General features: G+C 38.6%; 1 protein-coding gene across 2 annotated transcripts; it reads left to right on the top strand.

The window, feature by feature from the left end:
• The first annotated feature begins 8,171 nt into the window (after positions 1-8,171).
• LOC121726246 (luciferin 4-monooxygenase) lies at positions 8,172-18,904 on the top strand. Of its 2 annotated transcripts, XM_042113510.1 has the most exons (9): positions 8,172-8,488; positions 8,599-8,806; positions 8,914-9,232; positions 9,693-9,876; positions 10,430-10,575; positions 11,562-11,688; positions 12,066-12,293; positions 17,383-17,553; positions 18,229-18,904. In XM_042113510.1, exons 1-9 carry the CDS (start codon positions 8,366-8,368, stop codon positions 18,355-18,357), a joined length of 1,635 nt encoding a protein of 544 aa, XP_041969444.1. In that variant the 5' UTR covers positions 8,172-8,365; the 3' UTR covers positions 18,358-18,904. The 2 variants fall into 2 exon arrangements, with proteins under 2 accessions (XP_041969444.1, XP_041969445.1); XM_042113511.1 differs by lacking the exons at positions 17,383-17,553; positions 18,229-18,904 and adding an exon at positions 17,313-17,361.
• Positions 18,905-19,614: the final 710 nt, after the last annotated feature.

Raw genomic sequence — 19,614 nt, 5'->3', positions numbered from 1 at the left:
AAATTATATGAAAGGGCTTATTTGAACGCGCTAAACTCAGGAACTACTTATCCGATTTGAAAAATTCTTTCAATGTTAGATAGCCCATTCATCGAGGTAGGTTATAAGCTATATTTTATCACGCTAAGACTAATAGGAGCTAAGAAATAGAGGAAAATGTGGAAAAAACGTGGGAAATTATATGAAAGGGCTTATTTGAACGCGCTAATCTCAGGAACTACTGGTCCGATTTAAAAAATTATTTCGGTGTTAGATATCCCATTTGTCGAGTAAGGCTATAGGCTATATTTTATCACGCTAAGACTAATAAGAGAGAAGAAATAGATGAAAATGTGGAAAAAACGGGGGAAATTATATGAAATTGCTTATTATCTTATGAACTACTGGAGCAATTTTTATGTTATTTGGCAAACATGAAGAATATACCACGTGAAGGGACACAGGCTATTTTTTGCTGCAATATGTACGGTTGCGTGAAATTCCTAAATTACGCAAGCAAAGCCGCGCGGAACATCTATATATAATAAAATCGTAGGAAAGTCAATGCTGTACATTGAATATTTTTGTACAATAAATAATACTTGGGATGTGATCTACTATGCTAACGCGGACGAAGTCGCGGGCAACAGCTAGTTTATAATAACTATTAAACGGCAACCAAAATATATAAGCACAGCTCTCCTACGTTAATGCGAGCTATCAGCCGCCGGAATGCACTGTATATTGCGTTAATAAATATAATTTAGAGATATTAATAATGTAAATGGACAGCGGACCGCGAAGTAATGCAGGCGCGATGTAAGGTAAACATCGTTTGTAGCCCGTTTGTGTTACCTGTCGGCGCGCATTGCACGTTCATTATACATAATGATATTGCAACAGGGATTAATACTAATACGTAATAATATATGTAACAAATAAATATTATCGTTTTGAGCAATTACTGATCACTTCGACTGGAAATAAGCCGCAACGGCGGCAAAAAGAAAGTGCTACGCGACTTAATACTTTTCATTACAGAAAAGCCACTTTTGATCCTTTGGAGTTTAGAAATTTTTAAGTACCTACCTATTTTACTACAGCGACTGATAGAGTCCAAGGCAGAGCGTGAGTTTATAATAACAAGAAGGTCCATTGCAAAGCACGCGTCTAATATTAAGAAGGTGAAACAAAATGTCAGTACTCACTTACTTCTAAAATCTGTGGTACTTACCTAGGTTAGATTTGTTGATAATTTTTCATTCAAAATATTTTTTATTAGCAAAATCTTTTTATACATCAATGTACGTCTTGGGAATACGCCGAGCAATATGTTATAGTGGATTAGATTATCCGTGAGTACCGGCTTATCATTTTGCTGAACTCCACGAGCGCTCTGGGATTCCATTAAAGGTAATTGGATCCTCCCATATTGATTCAGTTCAGCATACTTAAACAGTTTCCTACTTTATGTAATGACTCCATAATCCATCACAGTGTCGACGCTTGTGGACAAATTGTGATACAGCAATTACATTAATTGGTCAGAGAATTGTTTGACAAGTTAGGTACTTAATAACTTAAGTACATTCATTGTATATCAAAAAAATTATATACTTAAACTAGCTGTCCCGGCAAACGTTTCTTTGCCATATAAAGTATTTCGCCCATATTATTTTATTGAAGTGACTAAATTAGTATATTCAACAAATCCACTTATCATTTATCAATATAAAAAGTAGCCAGTAGCCGATTCTCAGACCTAGTGAAAATGCATATAAAATTTGGTAAAAATCAGTAAAGCCGTTTCGGAGGAGTACGGTAAGTAACATTGTGACACCAGCATTTTATATATAAGATTATAAGCTTAGTATACCATAGAGTATAGGATTTTAGATTGGTAATAATTAAGAATTACTGTTGACAATGGCGTAAAGAGTTCATTGAATTTTGTGATTTTATGGGCTAGGATACAATATGCTTAAGGTCACAGCACACATATCAACTCGGAAAGAAATCGGCACCGTATCGCCTCTAGCCGTTCAATATTGTTTGTATGAAACTCCCTACTGCAACTGCACACTAAGCGGAACCGTAACGTAATCGCCTCGCCTCGGAACAGGCTCCGAACCGGGATGCGACGCGTGGTCAACTAGCAGTCCCCCCGCTTACGGCTCGTCGTCCACCCGCCTACGGCTCGTCGTCCCCCGCTTACAGCTCGTCGTCCACCCGCCTATTGGCTCTCCGTACTCAAGCTTACGTTTCTTCGTCCACCCTTGCCCCTTTCCCCTTCCCCGAGCCGTAAGCGAGGCGTCGCCCAGCCGTAGCGCCCGTAGTTGAGTTGCAACCGCTACTGATACGCTTTGGTTACGTGCATACGTTAGGTTGACGTCTGGTTGACGGCGAGGCGAAAGACGATACGGTGACGATCCCTTTCCGAGTCGATATGTGTGCTGTGATCTTTAACGTAGTATAATTATTATTAGTAAGGTATACTACGTATACGTAATGTACGTGAACCATAGGATGATTTTTACCCTATTACTAAGACTTCGATGTCTGTCTGCCAGTCTGGCGGTCTGTCTATCTGTCTCAAGAACGGCTATAGCTAGACTTCTGAAATTTTCACAGAATATGTATATTTGTTGCCGCTATAACAACAAATACTATAAATACAAAATAAATTTCATATTTAAGGGGGGCTCCCATATAAAAAACGTGATTTTTTTGCTATTTTATGTTCGATATCAATAATGGCTATAGCTATAATGGAACTTGAAAATTTTCATAAAATCCTTAATTATATTAATTGTACTTTAATAATTGATAGTACAATTAAAATAAAATAAAAATATAAGGGTGGCTCCCATACAAATATTACAACTTTTGGGCTATTTTTGCTTTATAATATAACCGTACGGAACCCTTCGTGCGCGAGTCCGACTCGCACTTAGCCGATTTTTTTTATAAAATTTGGTGGCAAATTAGCAAACGGGTCAACAGATGCTTCTACTTCGCAAATCGCAACATTAGAATAGTTCCAACTTCAATAAAATAATTAAGTATAAGTACACTTTTCTTGAACTTATTTCACTTTCTTTTAATATATTTATTACAAAATTGTTATATAACTACACGACCGGTATTGAAAAAATCAATTTTGTAAAAAATATATTAATATATAAATGGAATAAGTGCAAGAAAAGTGTAAAAATAATTTATTTAATTGAACATGAATTTCCACCAAGAAGTCACAGTACATTCAATATCATAGTTGCAACTTGAAAGTGCGTTACGACTTGCGGCCTGCGGGCTTTTAAGGCGACGCGACTACTTGATAATTTGACTGTAGCGATATCGATTTTTCTCAGCAATGACATTAGTATAACGATGACAATAATTGTCAGTATTCATCATGTCTTTGAATTACCCATAGCATAACCATAGCATAACACGATTGGCTAACTTTTATAACAGAATAATCAAACTTTAATTTGCCCATAGCTTATATGAAATGTACCTATTTATGGTTTTTAAATTACGCGACAAAAAGCATTTTTTCTCTATGCCCTTTCCATTTCTTGCTGTTCCATTCGGAACAAGCTATCTAAAACATATCCAACAGGGTTTTTTACTTTAACGCGGCGTCACCTTAAGACGCTGGATACGCTGTAGCCTGTATTGTCTTTTAATCTGACTGAAAAGATAATATTTTGCGCAGAGTAGGTAACACGATTTTAATTCCCACTGCCAGGAAAATTTACGCTTGTATTATCTTCTAGAGGAGGGGGGCAGACACCTCCCCTCCCCTTCCCCTACCTGGGTACGCCCATGGCTGTGGCTCTTGAAGGTTTGCAGGTTTGTGGTAATGGTTCGGAAATATGCATAGGCTGGCGATAGTTCGTTTCAGAGTTTTACTGTACGTGACAGAAAGTTACGCGAAAAACACGCACTGTGGCTATCACTCATCAAGGTGGGTGGTGGATCAAGGTGGTGGTGAATGTGATGAGGATGTTTACATAATATTTGCGTGAAACGATGGTGAAAAAGTTGCAGGAATATACTTATATTCGTATAGCGAACACAAACGTGTTAAATTTTTCATTTTCTAAGATTGATTTAGCACAATGATGGTAATATCTTAACTCACGTTTGTGTTTGTTACTCATACTTAGTGCTAATATTAAAGTTATTACCATCTATATCCATCGGTTGGTTTCTTGTTGGTTCTTACTTCTTAGCATAGCTGGACATTAACTCGTTAATCTGTTAATCGTTAATTATTAACGAAGTTAATATCTTGAAATTCTTGATTAACTCATAATAAGTTAACGTATAAAGCCCTCTCCACACTCGTTGCGGCCGCGATTCACGGGTGCTACGTGCCGTGAACACGACGTGTGCGACTCCGAATAAATAGTGTGGATGATGCCATAGTAAAAGGAGGGGAAGTAAGTTATCTTCATACAATGGCACCGCGCGCGGCTTGTATGTGTGCGCCATAGTATCAATGCGTCGCCACACGGCACACAACAAGTGTGGGTGTCCAAGTCGGGTGGTGCGATATCTACCGCAGTCACCGACTCAGAATATGAGGCCCCTGTCCCTCCAGTTTTAGACGACGAAGACGACTTTACCGCCTCCCCCCCTCCCTCAGCGCACCCCGCGCCCCCCTCGTGCTTCTCGCACCCCTAGGGCAGAAAGACCTGCCACTACATCTAGCGAAGTAACCTCGGTGAACTTTGCCGTTCTGCCGGCCACCACCCCCTCTCGCCCCACTCCCCCGAGACGGGAGAGGAGCAGGTTGAATAGGGACACCGCTCCCTCCTCTATGGCTGACATTTTACAATCCTTTTTCTCTCTGGTCATGGACCTACACCAGGATCCAGGCCGGAGAAGCCACCCTTACCGCCATTTTACGGGCGCTCCCCGAGGGACTCAACCTCATATCGACATTGATATCGCAATGGCTGCCACAACCACAAACCAACTGAAGGTCGTTCACTCGAACGTCCGGGGGGTCCGCGGCAAGGTTGTCCACATAATACATGTCCTAAAAAATATATGGTGTGGATATAGCCTTGCTGAGTGAGACCCTCCTGTCCCCACTGGACCTTTTCAGAGTGCCGGGGTATCACGTATACCGCCAAGATTTCCTGGGAGGGCGTTGATGCAGAATGCAGTAAGATGAACCAAAATGCAGTAACTATCCCATTTTACCGCTAAAAAGACATTATTGCTATATAAATCGCTGTAAAATCACTTGCTGCAAGGATTTTTTTATGATTTCAGATTAAAACGCAGTAAATACAAATAAAATACTGTTTTTTAAATAGTTCCATATACACACACAGTCACGTGAAAAACTAATTAAAACGCAGTATATGTTAACTACATACAACCAGTTTTTACTGCATTGAATCAGTACTATTACCTATATTACTAATTAAAATGCAGTAAATTCAGGTATAATACTGCATTTTAAAAAGTTAATTGCTATATTGATATAATCTATACTACTTACTAAAATGCAGAATTTGTATAGTATTCTTTGAACGAATTGTATACAGTAAGCAACTCGTACTTATCGTAATTATCTTTTACAAAAAGATATAAGTAAGTACTTGCAGGCTATTGTAAATCGTATTTTGATACTTAATTCTGATGATTATTATTGCATGGTGAGGCAAGGGCGTCGCCAAGGGGGGGGCAAAGAGGGGCAGCTGCCCCCCCCCCCTAGAGATTCTAAAAAAGTTGCCAAATATAACCACTACAAACAACGACCACTATAAATTAAAATCTGATAATTTAAAAAAATACAATGTTTTTATAACTTATTTACAAGTTTTTTATTGCATAATCAAGAGCTCGTGCTCGTAGCTTTACACATTGGACTTTGTACTGTCACAGAATTTATTATATTTATATAGTACTTAGATACTGTTTTTACAATCGCTGTAGATGTAAGGCTCGTAGTACAAGTGAAAACCTTCATGTGCTGTCCGACTTTACCTACAATTCATACCTACTTTTCTCATTCGTGGAGAATGAGAAAAGTATGAATTGTAGTAGGTAAAGTCAACTTGCCCCCCCCCCCCCCCCCCCTGCACCATCGGCTGGCGACGCCCTTGTGGTGAGGTCAATATTAGATTTTACTATATCAACAATGGTTAAAATGACGCCATATTAATTAACGATAAATGTAATCGCTTAATTTTGGCCAGTTTTAATTTTTATTAATGACAATTGATAAGTTAAAAAATTTATTTATTGCTTGACATGTTATAAAAAAATATGTAGTTGTATTGAGCAGGAGTTCTTGGATATATTTTAAAGTAAAAAGAGCAGCTTAGATAGCCTCTAGTCTGTTATTTGCCGCCCGGCGGTAGGTATGTCAAATCCCACCCCTTTATAGTATAAGAGTCAGGCGTTAGTTTTTAATGTTGTTTTACAGGGTATTTTTATAATTTTATTTTGACATCGGATTATATGCAAAAAGAGACGTGTGATAGTATGACAGCAGCACTCTTTTTTTGACGTCCAGTTGGCACGTGCCGCACGTTGACAATTTAATCTTATACAAATCATGTTCAATCATGCTTGTGTAAGTGTATACGTACACATATTTTTACACACAGATGAAACCAATTTCGGTTTCGTTTGACAGCTAGAGATTGTTGCTCTATTCCGCTAGGTATATTAACTTTATAGTGCCTGACACACGCATGAACTTAAAGTACGCGGGTTTTAAGTTCGCGAACTTACTCAGCTCGCGTCGGTGATAGACGTACGACACACGAGTACACTGGGCTACCATTAGCGGTAGCACGGCGACCAGCGGAAATGCGAAAGTATGGACAAACTGTGGAAATAAACCTAAGGTGCCGTTCCGATCTTTTTTCGTTCCGAAAAATTAATGCCACTTTATGACACACTATAGTATATGTCATAATGTAGGATATTATTTGAATTTTTAGAACTATAGTCTGTCATAAAGTGGCTTTTTAATTGAATTATTCGGAACTAAAAAAGATCGGAACGGCACCTTAAGTTTATCTCCACAGTTTGTGACTATAGTCTGTCATAAAGTGGCATTTTAATTGAATTTTTCGGAACGAAAAAAGATCGGAACGGCACCTCATGTTTATTTCCACAGTTTGTCCATACTTTCGCATTTCCGCTGGTCGCCGTGCTAGCACTACATGTCGTCGACGGAACAAGCTTTGTGTTATTTAAGAATAATATCATATTACGTTTTAAAAACTAAAAAACTAATAAGAAAAAATTAAATCGAAAAGTGTAAGTGTATTACGTACGTACATATTTTTCACACAGATGAAAACCAATTACGGTTTCGTTTAACAGCTCGAAACTGTTGCTCTATTCCGCTAGGTATATTAACTTCATGGTACCAAAGAGATTTATAGTTTGGACAATGAATTTTCCACGGAGCTTATACCTACATGTAGGTACATCAGTAGCATCAGCTATCGATGAACACCAATAAATTAATATTTTGTTTGATAACATAAAATAAATTGAGATTTTGTTGATTATTAAAGATTTAAAATTAAAAAACGTTTTATTTGACTGAAAAATGTTAGCATAATTTTTAGCATTAATTACAGTAAATTTTAACAGTAGTTTAGCAAATTTTGTTCCAGTCGTGTTGGCAGCACTGCCTGACGGCTCGCGGCTCGCGGCTCGCGACTCGCAATGCTGCCAGACGTACGAGCTACGAGTAAAATTCCAAGACGGCGAACTTACGCGGCAATCTCTAAGGCCCGTATTTTTGGTCAGTACTCAAGATGCATCTCGGTCTCAAGACACGGTTCAGGCTCTGTGATTGGTTGGCTGTCAAAATTTGGACCAATCACAGAGCCGAACCGCGTCTTAAGACCGGGTCGCATCTTAAGTACTGACCAAAAATACGGGCCTAAGTACGCGAACTTTAGGTGACACACAGGCGAGTAAGGTCGTTGAGCCCTAAGTAGGTACGCGTACTTACTCGCGTGTCTGTCACCCCCTAGACTGGCATAGAAATGAGATTAATTTCCCGCGTTTTACTTGACACTGGTAATGGTTTTTTGGTGTTACAGCGCTATTTAAAAAGAGGTAATGTCAAAAGAGTTAATCAAATGTCAATGTCAAAAACATGCCATAAAATACGATAGGTACCAATGATACCAAAGTTCGAATATTTTACTATTTTTAGTGATAATGATACTAATTTAATTTATCTGATAGGATAATAAGATAAATATTGAAACTTTCATATATTACGCAAGAATTCTCAGTGGCATAAGTAGATATTTGTAAGGTCGCAAAATACCATTATTTTTAATCATTACAGCTGTGCCAATTTTTATATAATTTAATAACTACGATGCCGGCTACGATACACAATAATGTAGTATATGGCCCTCAAGAGGAATTGATACCAGCCCATTTATCGTACGGACAGTTTCTGTACGATCAACTGAAGAATGGTGGAAATGAAACTGCTGTTGTAAGTCTGTTCTCAATTATTTAATCCTATTTCTAATCTCAAGAATGTTTGAAGACAAGACGTTTTAATGTCTTACTTCCTATATTAATGTCATTTTAAATTAATTTCAGGTTTGTGCAGAAACAGGGGACTCGGTGACATATCATGATATCTTACAAAAGAGTGTCAATGTTGCTGCTGCACTCCAAGCTCTGGGGCTTAAGAAGGGTGATGTGGTGGCCCTGATAAGTGAAAACCGCTTTGAGTTCTCTGTTGCCACTCTAGCAGTGCTGTTCTCTGGAGGGATACTGTCCACCCTTAATGTTACTTATACCACTGGTAAGCTTTTATGATGAACTTAAGATATGGTTACTTAATTTTATACTATAATATTGTAATTCTAAATCTTAGTACCTCGAACTGTATGTATAATTTTATTCTTACAGGTGAAATATCTCATATATTTGATATAACAAAACCAAAGTTCATATTTACCTCACCTATCACTGCCCAAAACATTGATGAGTGCAGCCAGAATCGACCATATCTCAGGAACGTAATTCTGTTTGGCGAATATGACATAATACCGGCAATGTTTTTCGACGAGCTTGTAAAGAAACATGTAAATATCAATGACTTTACCGTGGTGGATGTGAATGGCGCCAAGGATACAGCTGCTGTGATGTGCTCCTCCGGTACCACAGGGCTGCCCAAGTGTGTTGAACTTACACATGTCAACTTCCTCACTCTCACAGCGCACATGAAGTTAGTATCTTCATCTTTTTTTTATGAAATAAGGGGGCAAACGAGCAAACGGGTCACCTGATGGAAAGCAACTTCCGTTGCCCATGGACACTCACAGCATCAGAAGAGCTGCAAGTGCGTTGCTGGCCTTTTAAGAGGGAATAGGGTAATAGGAGAGGGTAGGGAAGGGAATAGGGTAGGGGATTGGGCCTCCGGTAAACTCACTCACTCGGCGAAACACAGCGCAAGCGCTGTTTCACGCTGGTTTTCTATGAGTACGTGGTATTTCTCCGGTCGAGTCGGCCCATTCGTGCTGAAGCATGGCTCTCCCGAGTATGATATCTATGAGTTAAATATAATATTATTACATCGGAGGATTTATATCTCACAAATCAATGAAATGCAAAATGGTTACTAATATATTCATTCAATTATACAATTCTCTCTGGAAATTGAATATAATATTGTTGAAAATTTTCAGATACTACTTGCTAACCTCCCAGCAAAGTAAGAATCATGAAGTCAAGACAGCTCTGTCTTTGATACCGTGGTTCCATGCTTTTGGATTCATTACAACATTTGCTATCTTGAGTTTTCATGTGAAAATTGTGTTCCTGGTTAGATTTGAGGAACAACAGTTTCTGGAGACCATACAGAAATACAAAGTAAGTTGATAACTTTCGCAAGATAGACTTTGATTACAATACAAAGTCCAAAGATTAACAATTTACATAGTTTTAAATAAGGAAGATATAAAAATACTAGAAGGAACTTAATTACGATTTATGCACACTTGTTTAATTTTATTAGTTTTTTTAAACTAATAAAAAATAAACACTTCACAAAAAATCTGAGGGCTAAGCAAAAACATCAGCATAATATAATGTATATTCACAACATTATCAAAATAAAATATAATATTCTTGTTACAAATACAGTAGAAAATCGATTATCCGGCCCTCAGTTATACCGCTTACTGTAATTTATAATGCTAACAACAACAATCAAGTCTGGTTAGTTGAATTTCACTGTACTATCAGAGCCATTGTTCCTAGGCAGATGAGGGACCTCCATAGTTTGGTCGTGTTATGTCAAACTCAGCCGACAGATCACAATTGAATTGACATGATCCAATCAAATTACGTTGGCCCGTCAACTGTCTAGGAATCAACTTCTGTGATAGTACATATTTATAAATGAATCCTGCCTGTCTCACAGATCAACATGACGACAATAGTCCCCCCGCTGGCGGTGTTCCTGGCGAAACATCCGCTGGTGGTGAAGTACGACCTCACCTCACTCAACGAGGTGTGGTGTGGCGCCGCGCCGCTCTCCTCCGAGATACAGAAGGCTATTACTGAAAGGTACCATCAAAGAAAGTTGGAGGCAATTGGTGGACCTTCGACATTAGGTCAGATCATGTCAACTTAGGGTGCGCGTCCACCGGATCGGAATCGGAGCGTATGCAGCGGGCGGATTTGCTGCCTTGTATTGGTATATTTCTATGGTACTGAGTGCACTGGAACGTTATTTCTGCACCTGACACATTATAAATAACGACGCTCCGTCCGCACGGCCGCACCGTACGCTCCGATTCCGACCCGGAGGACGCGCAGCTTTAATGTAAGTCGTCATCTGTCGGCCGGGTTTGACACAACGCGGCCAAAATACGTAGGGCCGCCATCTGCCTATGAATCAACTTTTCTGATAGTACTCACGTTAAGTAAACTGAATTGACCTTGTCGGAAATTAAGCAATGACGCTGACTATCAAATAGCGTCATTGCTACAACAACAAATGTTTGAATTAAATATTAAATGTTAGCGATGAGATAAGAATATCTCAATATCGGTGATTTATAAATCTACTTCATCTAGGCCAGTGACTGCCTGTTTAAAAGATTTCTATATGATTACACCTCAGAGCGATTTTAAAACTAAGGATTGGTTCCTGTGAAAATTTTATTTTGATATCAAAAATGGCGCTATAGCTTTACTATGCGAGTCTGATCGCTTTAGCAACTAGTATTGGGCCAGACGCGTAAAATCAACTTTGGAAACTTTATGTTATTCTCATTATTGAAAGAAAATTTGTGTTTTTATTGTTGTTTATACCAATTTACTAAACTAGATGACGCCCGCAACTCCGTTGCGCCAAAATTCGTTTATCGTGCGGGAACCGTACATTTTTCGGGATAGAAGTATCCTATGTCCTTTTCCCGGGACTCAAAGTATCCATGCCAAATTTCAGCATAATCGGTTCAGCGGTTTGGGCATGAAGAGATTACGACAGACAGAGATGCTTTCGCATTTATAATATTAGTGATCTTATTTACTTATGGTTGTAACAGGACGGGTATCGAGCACATCCGCCAGGGCTACGGTCTGACGGAGGTGACGCAGGCGTGCTGCGTGGACCTCACGCGCGGGGAGAAACTCGGCTCCTGCGGCACGCCCGCGCCCGGCATGAGGATCAAGGTAGGGTGCATCCAGTTGGCGGCTACACCGCGACATATACAAGCAATTGTACTATGCAAATGACAGTGCGGCCGCGCCGCTATTTAAATAAATCGTTACATGCCTAAAGTTTAGACTCGGATGTCTGGCAGTAGGAAGCAACTGTCATATAAGTGTCCGGCAGTGAAAGACGATATTTCTAGATTTATTCGGACAAAAAGAGATAAAAATTGAGCTTTAATGAAAACCATTTGATAGTTTCTAAACTTTCCAAACTCTATAGTTGGTGGTTGTTGTTACCACTTCTTATAGGGGACGAAGAGCTGCCTAGCTTTATAATATTTTTTCTCAAAAAATTAAGAGTTAAATATGAGCAAACTATCATAACTACTTTCCAGGTGATCGACATAGAAACGAACGCGAAGCTCGGACCACGAAAGGAGGGAGAACTGTGGATCAAGTCCCCGCTCCGCATGAAGGGCTACATGGGTGACCCGGCAGCGGGCGCGGCGCTCGTCGACAACGAGGGCTACCTGCGGACCGGGGACGTGGGGTACTATGATGAGGACGGGTTCTTCTACATCGTCGACCGACTGAAGGAACTCATCAAGTATAACGGCTTCCAGGTAGGCAAAATAGTAGGCCTACTGCCACTCTGAGTTTTACATTAATGTAATTAATTTAAAATTTTGACATAAGCCCCATACATTATCTGTCAAACTCTTCATTAAATTGAAGGTTAATCGTAATTAAATGTCTGTGAGTGCAGCAGTCAGACCCAATTTCACCAACGACTGTTGTTAATGCTCAAATTAACATCATGGTACCACTTTTATCTATATGTTATAGTCAAAGTCCGATACACAGTCTCTTCGCGGAAGGACTGGTATATCCTAGGTTTGGCCAAAGCCGTCAGGCGATCCCCGAAATACATTTCAATTTCGCCCTTTGCCTGAAGTATTTTTAGTCAAACCCAGGAGCTCCTAACTTTTCAGTCAAACGTCGAAAGTAAATTATTCTGTTTCGGTTTTGGCCTAGTCAATCCTAGAAGCGACTGCAAAACTCGGTCAAACGTTGATCTGAACATGTTTAAACAGGTTCATAATGTCTCTCGCGGTCAGTGTTGTCACATCTACCAACTTTGTGGTAGATCTACCTATTTCACCGCCCTTCTACCTATCTACCAACTTCTGTATCAAATCTACCTATTTTTCGACATATCATTGTTCACGTACAAAATAACAGTTACAGACTCCTCGACAGGGGGGGGGGGGGGGGGCTGCCCTGGATCATGTTGACGTCCCTACTAAGTATATTATCTAGTACTTTCATCTATAAAAATTAAAAATAATAAAACGAATTTTTGACATTTGTTTGCAATATAATATTTAAACGGAACCCTTATAGATTCGTCATGTCTGTCTGTCTGTCCGTCCGTATGTCACAGCCACTTTTCTCCGAAACTATAAGAGCTATACTATTGAAACTTGGTAAGTAGATGTAGTCTAAAAAAATATATAATGTACATTACTATGAAAACTACCAATGAAAATTGGTTTGAACGAAATCTAGGAAGTAGTTTTTTTTTATACGTCATAAATAGTAAACCTTAAACCAACAAAAAAAATATTTTTTCATCTAACCTATGCGTGTTGGGTATCTATGAATAGGTCTTTAAAAATCATATTGAAGTTTCAAACATAATTTTTTTCTAAGCTGAATAGTTTGCGAGAGAGACTCTTCCAAAGTGGTAAAATGTGTCCCCCCCCCCTCTAACTTCTAAAGTAGGGGCATGATAAATCTAAAAAAAACATATGATATACATTACTATAAAAACTACTAACGAAAATTGGTTTGAACGAGATCTAGCTGGTAGTTTTTTTATAAGTCATGAATGGTAAACTTTAAATTAACTTTCATTAAATCAACTGAAACATAAAAATAAATCAAAAACCTTTTAACCCTTCATGGGCGAGTCCAACTCGCACTTGGCCGTTTTTTTATTCTTTATAAACTGCTTTGTCCCCCCCCCCCCCCTGGCCCAGAACCTGGGTAATTTGCCCCCCCCCCGCGAACCGGAACGCTTAACATTTTGGAATGAAAAGGCGGATTTACACGGTGCAATCACATTGAAAGCAATTTCGTTAAATACTACTAAATTGAAAGCAATATTGAACAGAAATTGCTAAAAAATTAACTGATATGAGGGTGATATTAGATTTACCAACTTTTGGTTCTAACATCTACCTAATTCTACCAATTTTTGGCATGACGTCTACTGATTTTCTAAAATTCGGTGTGGCAACACTGCTCGCGGTGTTCCGACCGATTGTTTTGTCATTTCATGTTCGTTCATTGAGCGTGCGGGCGTGTAATTGTGTAAAATTGAAGATGAGTGAATCAAACGGTGTTGTTACTAAAAACGTGGATAAAGAAGCTTTGTCCATGTCAGAAAAATGATTAATTTGCCACTTTAACTACCTAAGAAATTATTAAAACAATTAACATTAAAGTTAATGCCTCACCATGTCAGAAAAATGATTAATTTTGCATTTTAATTACTTAAGAAATTATTAAAACAATAAATATCAAAATAGGCTTGATGACTATTTTTTTTCTTATTGGTAATTGAAAGACCTTTAAAAAATAGAAACATTGCTGAAAGAATGACTCTGATAGCTTAAAAATTCACCATGATATGACAATTCAAACATCTCATAAAATAGACCTGCCCAAAACGCTCCATACAAAGTGCTACGAAAGACTGACGTCACTCTTTCGTAGTTTGTACGCATCGGGAGAGAACTTTGTTCGATAGGTATATTAAATACTGCGTTTATGAAAGTGTTTTCATAACAAATTTGCTTTTAATTGCATAAGATATCGAATGGTATACAAATATTAAGAAATTTAATTAAAAAAAAAAAACGACTTGATTATCCAACTTTGAAGGCGCATAACAAAAAAAATAAAAATGCTATCGAGTTGAAATTTTGGGAACACTTATTTTTCACCGTGATTTCTTTATTTTATTAACAAAATTCGCTAATCTTTGACCTTGTCATCATCCCTATTTTAAAAATGTTATTTTTTTAAACCTAATCTTACAAACTAACCTCCGTATATTCCAAAGCATTTATTTATTTTATACTTTATTGCACATCGTACAAAAGGCGGGCCTAATGCCACACAGCATTCTCTCAAAGCATCTCAAATATAAAAGTGAAAATCACGTAAGCTGACCAATCAGGTGTCAGAACTGGCAGAGTTAAGCGGTTAAGACTTGAAAGCTGCTTAAATGATAAAATGCTTCCAAATATACGAAGATAAGACACTTCATACCTATATCGGAGTTTGACTCGTCAAACCCCGATTTAATAAAATTGTGTTTTGACGTTTGTCTGACCAAATTAGTCCCTCCCAGGTTTGACGAAAATTGTTTAGTCAAAGGCCGAAAATTTACATTTGTTTGGGCTTTGACTAAGTCATTCAGTCTGACCTGAGGATTGACCAGTCCAACCTAGGAGCGCCGGAGCTTCGGAGTTTGCCTATAACATATATATATAAAACTCAAAAGTGACTGACTGATTGACATAGTGAGATAGATGTTATGACGTAGGCATCCGCTAAGAAAGGATTTTGATAAATTCCAACCCCAAGGGGTTCAAATGGGGATGAAAGTTTGTATAAAATAATACTTCTTAAAGCGAGTGAAGCCGCGGGCAAAAGCTCGTTATTCATATGAATAAAAGAGAAGACGTAACATTTTAACAAGGTGTTAACACTAACCGACGTTAGTGAAATTGAGTGTAACCATAAACTTATAATATACATGGGTGTAACCGCCAGACTTCAGAGATATGTAATGATCAGCAGTTCTTTCGCATTTCAAATGCTATCATTTGAAATGCGAAAGAACTGATGATAGATTTAAGAGGGAAATAAACATTAGTATTGATACTTTCGCATTTTACAGGTCTAAAGTGACAGTAGAAATTCGAAAATAGAAATAATTATTGTAGGGACCAAGTGACAGATTTTTGTTGTGCCGTGGGAAAAAGGGGAAGGCGCAATGTTCTATTCTATGGTGGGGCGATAAGAGAGCTTGTCGAAGGATATTAGCACAATGGTTTTTCAGTGTGTTGATAATTCGTCTACGTAAAACAACATTTTTTTTTTCAAAAGTTATTTATATTTTATACATAGGACCCAGTTCAAGGTAATTCAGCTCGTTTCACGATTGGAGCGTGAATTATGAAAACTAAATTTGTTTTCTTGCAGTGTTTTACTTTGAATATAAAATATACTATTGGTTTTTTCTGTAGGTATTGACGTTATTTAAAAGTAAATTATACTGCCCGCTGTAGACATATTTATTAATTTTGATACACCTATGATGATGGCAGTTGAGGCATGCATGCAGTCATGCCACTGTGCATATCATATTCTCAAAACAACCCTTGCAGTTTTGCTACTTTTTGCAGTGAATCCTATTGAACCGATTCAATGCGGCGCACCTTTTTGAAGACTTTTAGTCGTGGCGGCATACAATCTCGGGATAGCCGTGTCATACGCCATAGAAGTAGATGACACGGCTACCGTGTCACCCGCCACGTTCAAAAAGGTTTATTGTTTTTCTTGGTTTTTACGTGTTTATACGTGTTATGCGGCTGTGGATATTTTTTTATGTGTGTTCAACGATAACTCCGCCGTTTGTGAACCGATTTTCAAAATTTTTCGTTTGTTGTATGGGGTATTTGTTCCGATTGATCCGGTTCCGAGTTTGTACCATGTTCACAAAAGTGGTGGTCTGATGATGGGAACCATGAGGAAATAAAAAAATATATATGAACTAGCCAATTCCATACATAAAAACTAAGTTTTCTCGATATAATATTATGTCGAATTTTGATAAATTTTATAAGTACGATAATTTGGTTCCAGTAATAAAGCTTATAGATAAGGAAGTTTGCGGAAACAGCTAGTTAGAAATATTTTCGAAAGAAACAACTTAGAACAGCAAAAATCGTAATACTTCGATGTCAACGCAAGTATTTTTCTACATTATTGTTTAAAAAAAATTGCGAGAACTTGAAAGTCTAAAATAATATAGAATAATATGGGCTCCCAATATTACTTCTTTATTTTCTTAAAAGTTTACTACTAAAAATCCGGCCGCACATTATCCGAATTTCTGATCAGAAAAATAATTTTGACACGTCAGAATTCTGATAGTATGCGGGGTCCACAACAAAATGTATGAACAGAGTGCGTTCCGGCGGGGGTCCGACAAGCGTACGGCCGGGCCAAAAAAGAAGACAGCCCCTACATTTTTCAATTCACAGAATATTCAGAAACGTAGCCTAAAGGCTTGTTTTACGTGGAAAGTTAAGACGGTTTTGTTCGGAGTAAAACCTTCTAAAGTGTAATTTGAGGGAGATACAATCGTTTTCTAAATGACACGGCTCACGTGTCATACCATACGCCACACGTTGAAAACATGTATGACACGGGTCCCGTGTCATCCGCACTGAATCGGTTAAGGGACACATCACACATACACACCCTAAACCATCTGTTTCATTACACCCTGTATAAGGTATAACACGCATTTTTTTTACATTTTTGTTTAAAAAATATACTAGGAATGGCGTGAATAGGCGTGACTCGAGCTGGCGCGGTGCGGCTCGTGGGAAACTCTCTACTATGTCCCAGGTGGCGCCAGCTGAGCTGGAGGCGGTAATTCTGCGCCTTGCGGGTGCGGCAGAGTGTGGCGTGGTGGGCGTCCCGCACGAGCGCGCCGGCGAGCTGCCCCTCGCCTTCGTCGTCCGCCAGCCCGGCGCCCACCTCACCGAGCGGGACGTCGTCGACTATGTGGCGTCGCAGGTGACAAGGATCTTTTGACAGTGACATTGTCATTGAATGGGGTGAGGGGGTGTGGTTTCGCGCCACGGGACGACGCGGTCGTCGTCGTAGTATGTGGCATCTGTGGCCGCTTAACGGTAACGAAAATTATTGACCAACCCGAGTTTGACCACCAACTGAAAGTACGATTAAGGTATCCGAAATTCCGAAATGCTCAATCCGATACTTACGTTTGCATTTCGTGTAAATGAGCCAAAATAATGGCTCATTTAGTCTTCCGTGGAATTTCTTATTCGCGGCAGTTATACGAGGATCTTTAATGCACTATGCATTGACAAGGTGGCGAGGATTCGAACTGCTGTTCAATAATTATGCTAGGGCTAGGCTCCGTTTCTACCAGAGCTGAGCTAAGCTACATCGCGAAAAATGTGTTGTGAGAACCTATAGAATCATTTCAGAGAAATTAGGCGATTCTATTAAATATTAAAAAAAACACATTGCTCCCAAAGCAGTTTAACTCAGCTGGACCTCTAGGGCAGCTGTTGAATTCATACATTATACATGTTGTACCTCGCGTATTGTTCCTCGCGGCGAATTGATGTCTGTCGCACGCGTCCTTATAATGTTGTCTGATATTGATATATCATATAATATCTCATATTGATAAAGTAATATTATATGTTTGCATATTTTCAGGTGTCCCCTGCGAAGCATCTACGCGGAGGTGTCATTTTTGTGGATGAAATCCCGAAAAATCCGTCCGGAAAAATATTGAGACGAGAGTTGAGGAAAATGTTAGCGACCCACCTCAAGAGCAAACTATAATTATTGAGCCTTGAGACAAATGTACAAAGTCTAGTATTTGTTAGCTTCGGTTTGCTATTTACATTGAAGTTGGCTGTGTAGGTAATCACTGTAAAGTGCTTTTATATTTTAATATTTCCGTAAGGTCACTGCCATTTTACAATAATTATGTTTTATTAACTACAAATATTTATACATTCTAATGGCAGATCTATATGGTCTAAAATCTAGACCATTGATTCCCAAAGTGGTCCAGGTGGAACCCCGGGGGGCTTGCGTGGAAAAAAAATGGGGATACACAAGTCATTAACGGGGGTTTATAAAAATGTATTAGGTGACACAACTTGACTTCTCCTAATATAGGCATGAATATAGGCAGCCAATGTCATAAGAAGGTCAGAAATTGTTTTTGTAAGAACTTGTATATTCCACATTCAGAAAGAGTATGCAACAACACCTTAAAAGTGGGCCACTAAAGAAAGGAGTTTGGGAACCTCTGGTCTAGACTAGGTTGTTAATACAGTAGCGCTAGCACGGCGACCAGCGGAAATGCAAAAGTATGGACAAACTGTGGAAATAAACCTAAGGTGCCATGCCGTTCCGATCTTTTTTCGTTCCGAAAAATTCAATTAAAATGCCACTTTATAACACACTATAGTATATGTCATAATGTAGGATATTATTTGAATTTTTAGAACTATAGTCTGTCATAAAGTGGCTTTTTAATTGAATTATTTGGAACTAAAAAAGATCGGAACGGCACCATAAGTTTATCTCCACAGTTTGTGAGTATATTCTGTCATAAAGTGGCATTTTAATTGAATTATTCGGAACTAAAAAATAATCGGGACGGCACCTTAGGTTTATTTCCACAGTTTGTCCATACTTTCGCATTTCCGCTGGTCGCCGTGCTAGCGCTACAGGTAGTGTATACTTTAACTCTTTACTAATAAAAAAGTTACACAATGAATAAGCTCTATAATGTTTTGTGTTTGTCAGTTCAACGACTTTTCGATCGTATCAGACGATAAAATATTGACTAGACTTTAGCGCAGCTATACTCAACCTGCGGCCCGCCGGAACCTTATCAGTTATCATCGGCAATATAGTGCAGAGTCGCGGTGAAAGTCGTGAAAAATTTTCTACTTTTAAATCGTTAATTTTGAAGAACGTTATTTTTAACCCCAAAAAATTTGTTTGCGGCCCACAACACCAATTGTAAATTTTTTATTAGTAAGGCGGTTCATCTTTTGTTTCCTACTTTTACTGTTGTTATTT

This window comes from Aricia agestis, chromosome 4 (genome assembly GCF_905147365.1).
Source record: "Aricia agestis chromosome 4, ilAriAges1.1, whole genome shotgun sequence".
NCBI lineage: Eukaryota > Metazoa > Arthropoda > Insecta > Lepidoptera > Lycaenidae > Aricia > Aricia agestis.
The sequence above is the reverse complement of the archived record's forward strand: the minus strand, read 5'-3'. Positions and strand labels throughout refer to the sequence as shown.

Coding starts and splice junctions, on each gene's coding strand:
- LOC121726246 (XM_042113510.1), top strand. CDS start 8,366: ATGCCGGCTACGATACACAATAATGTAGTATATGGCCCTCAAGAGGAA. Junction 9,233..9,692: donor ACTCTCACAGCGCACATGAA/GTTAGTATCTTC, acceptor GAAAATTTTCAG/ATACTACTTGCTAACCTCCC. Junction 10,576..11,561: donor CAGAAGGCTATTACTGAAAG/GTACCATCAAAG, acceptor TGGTTGTAACAG/GACGGGTATCGAGCACATCC.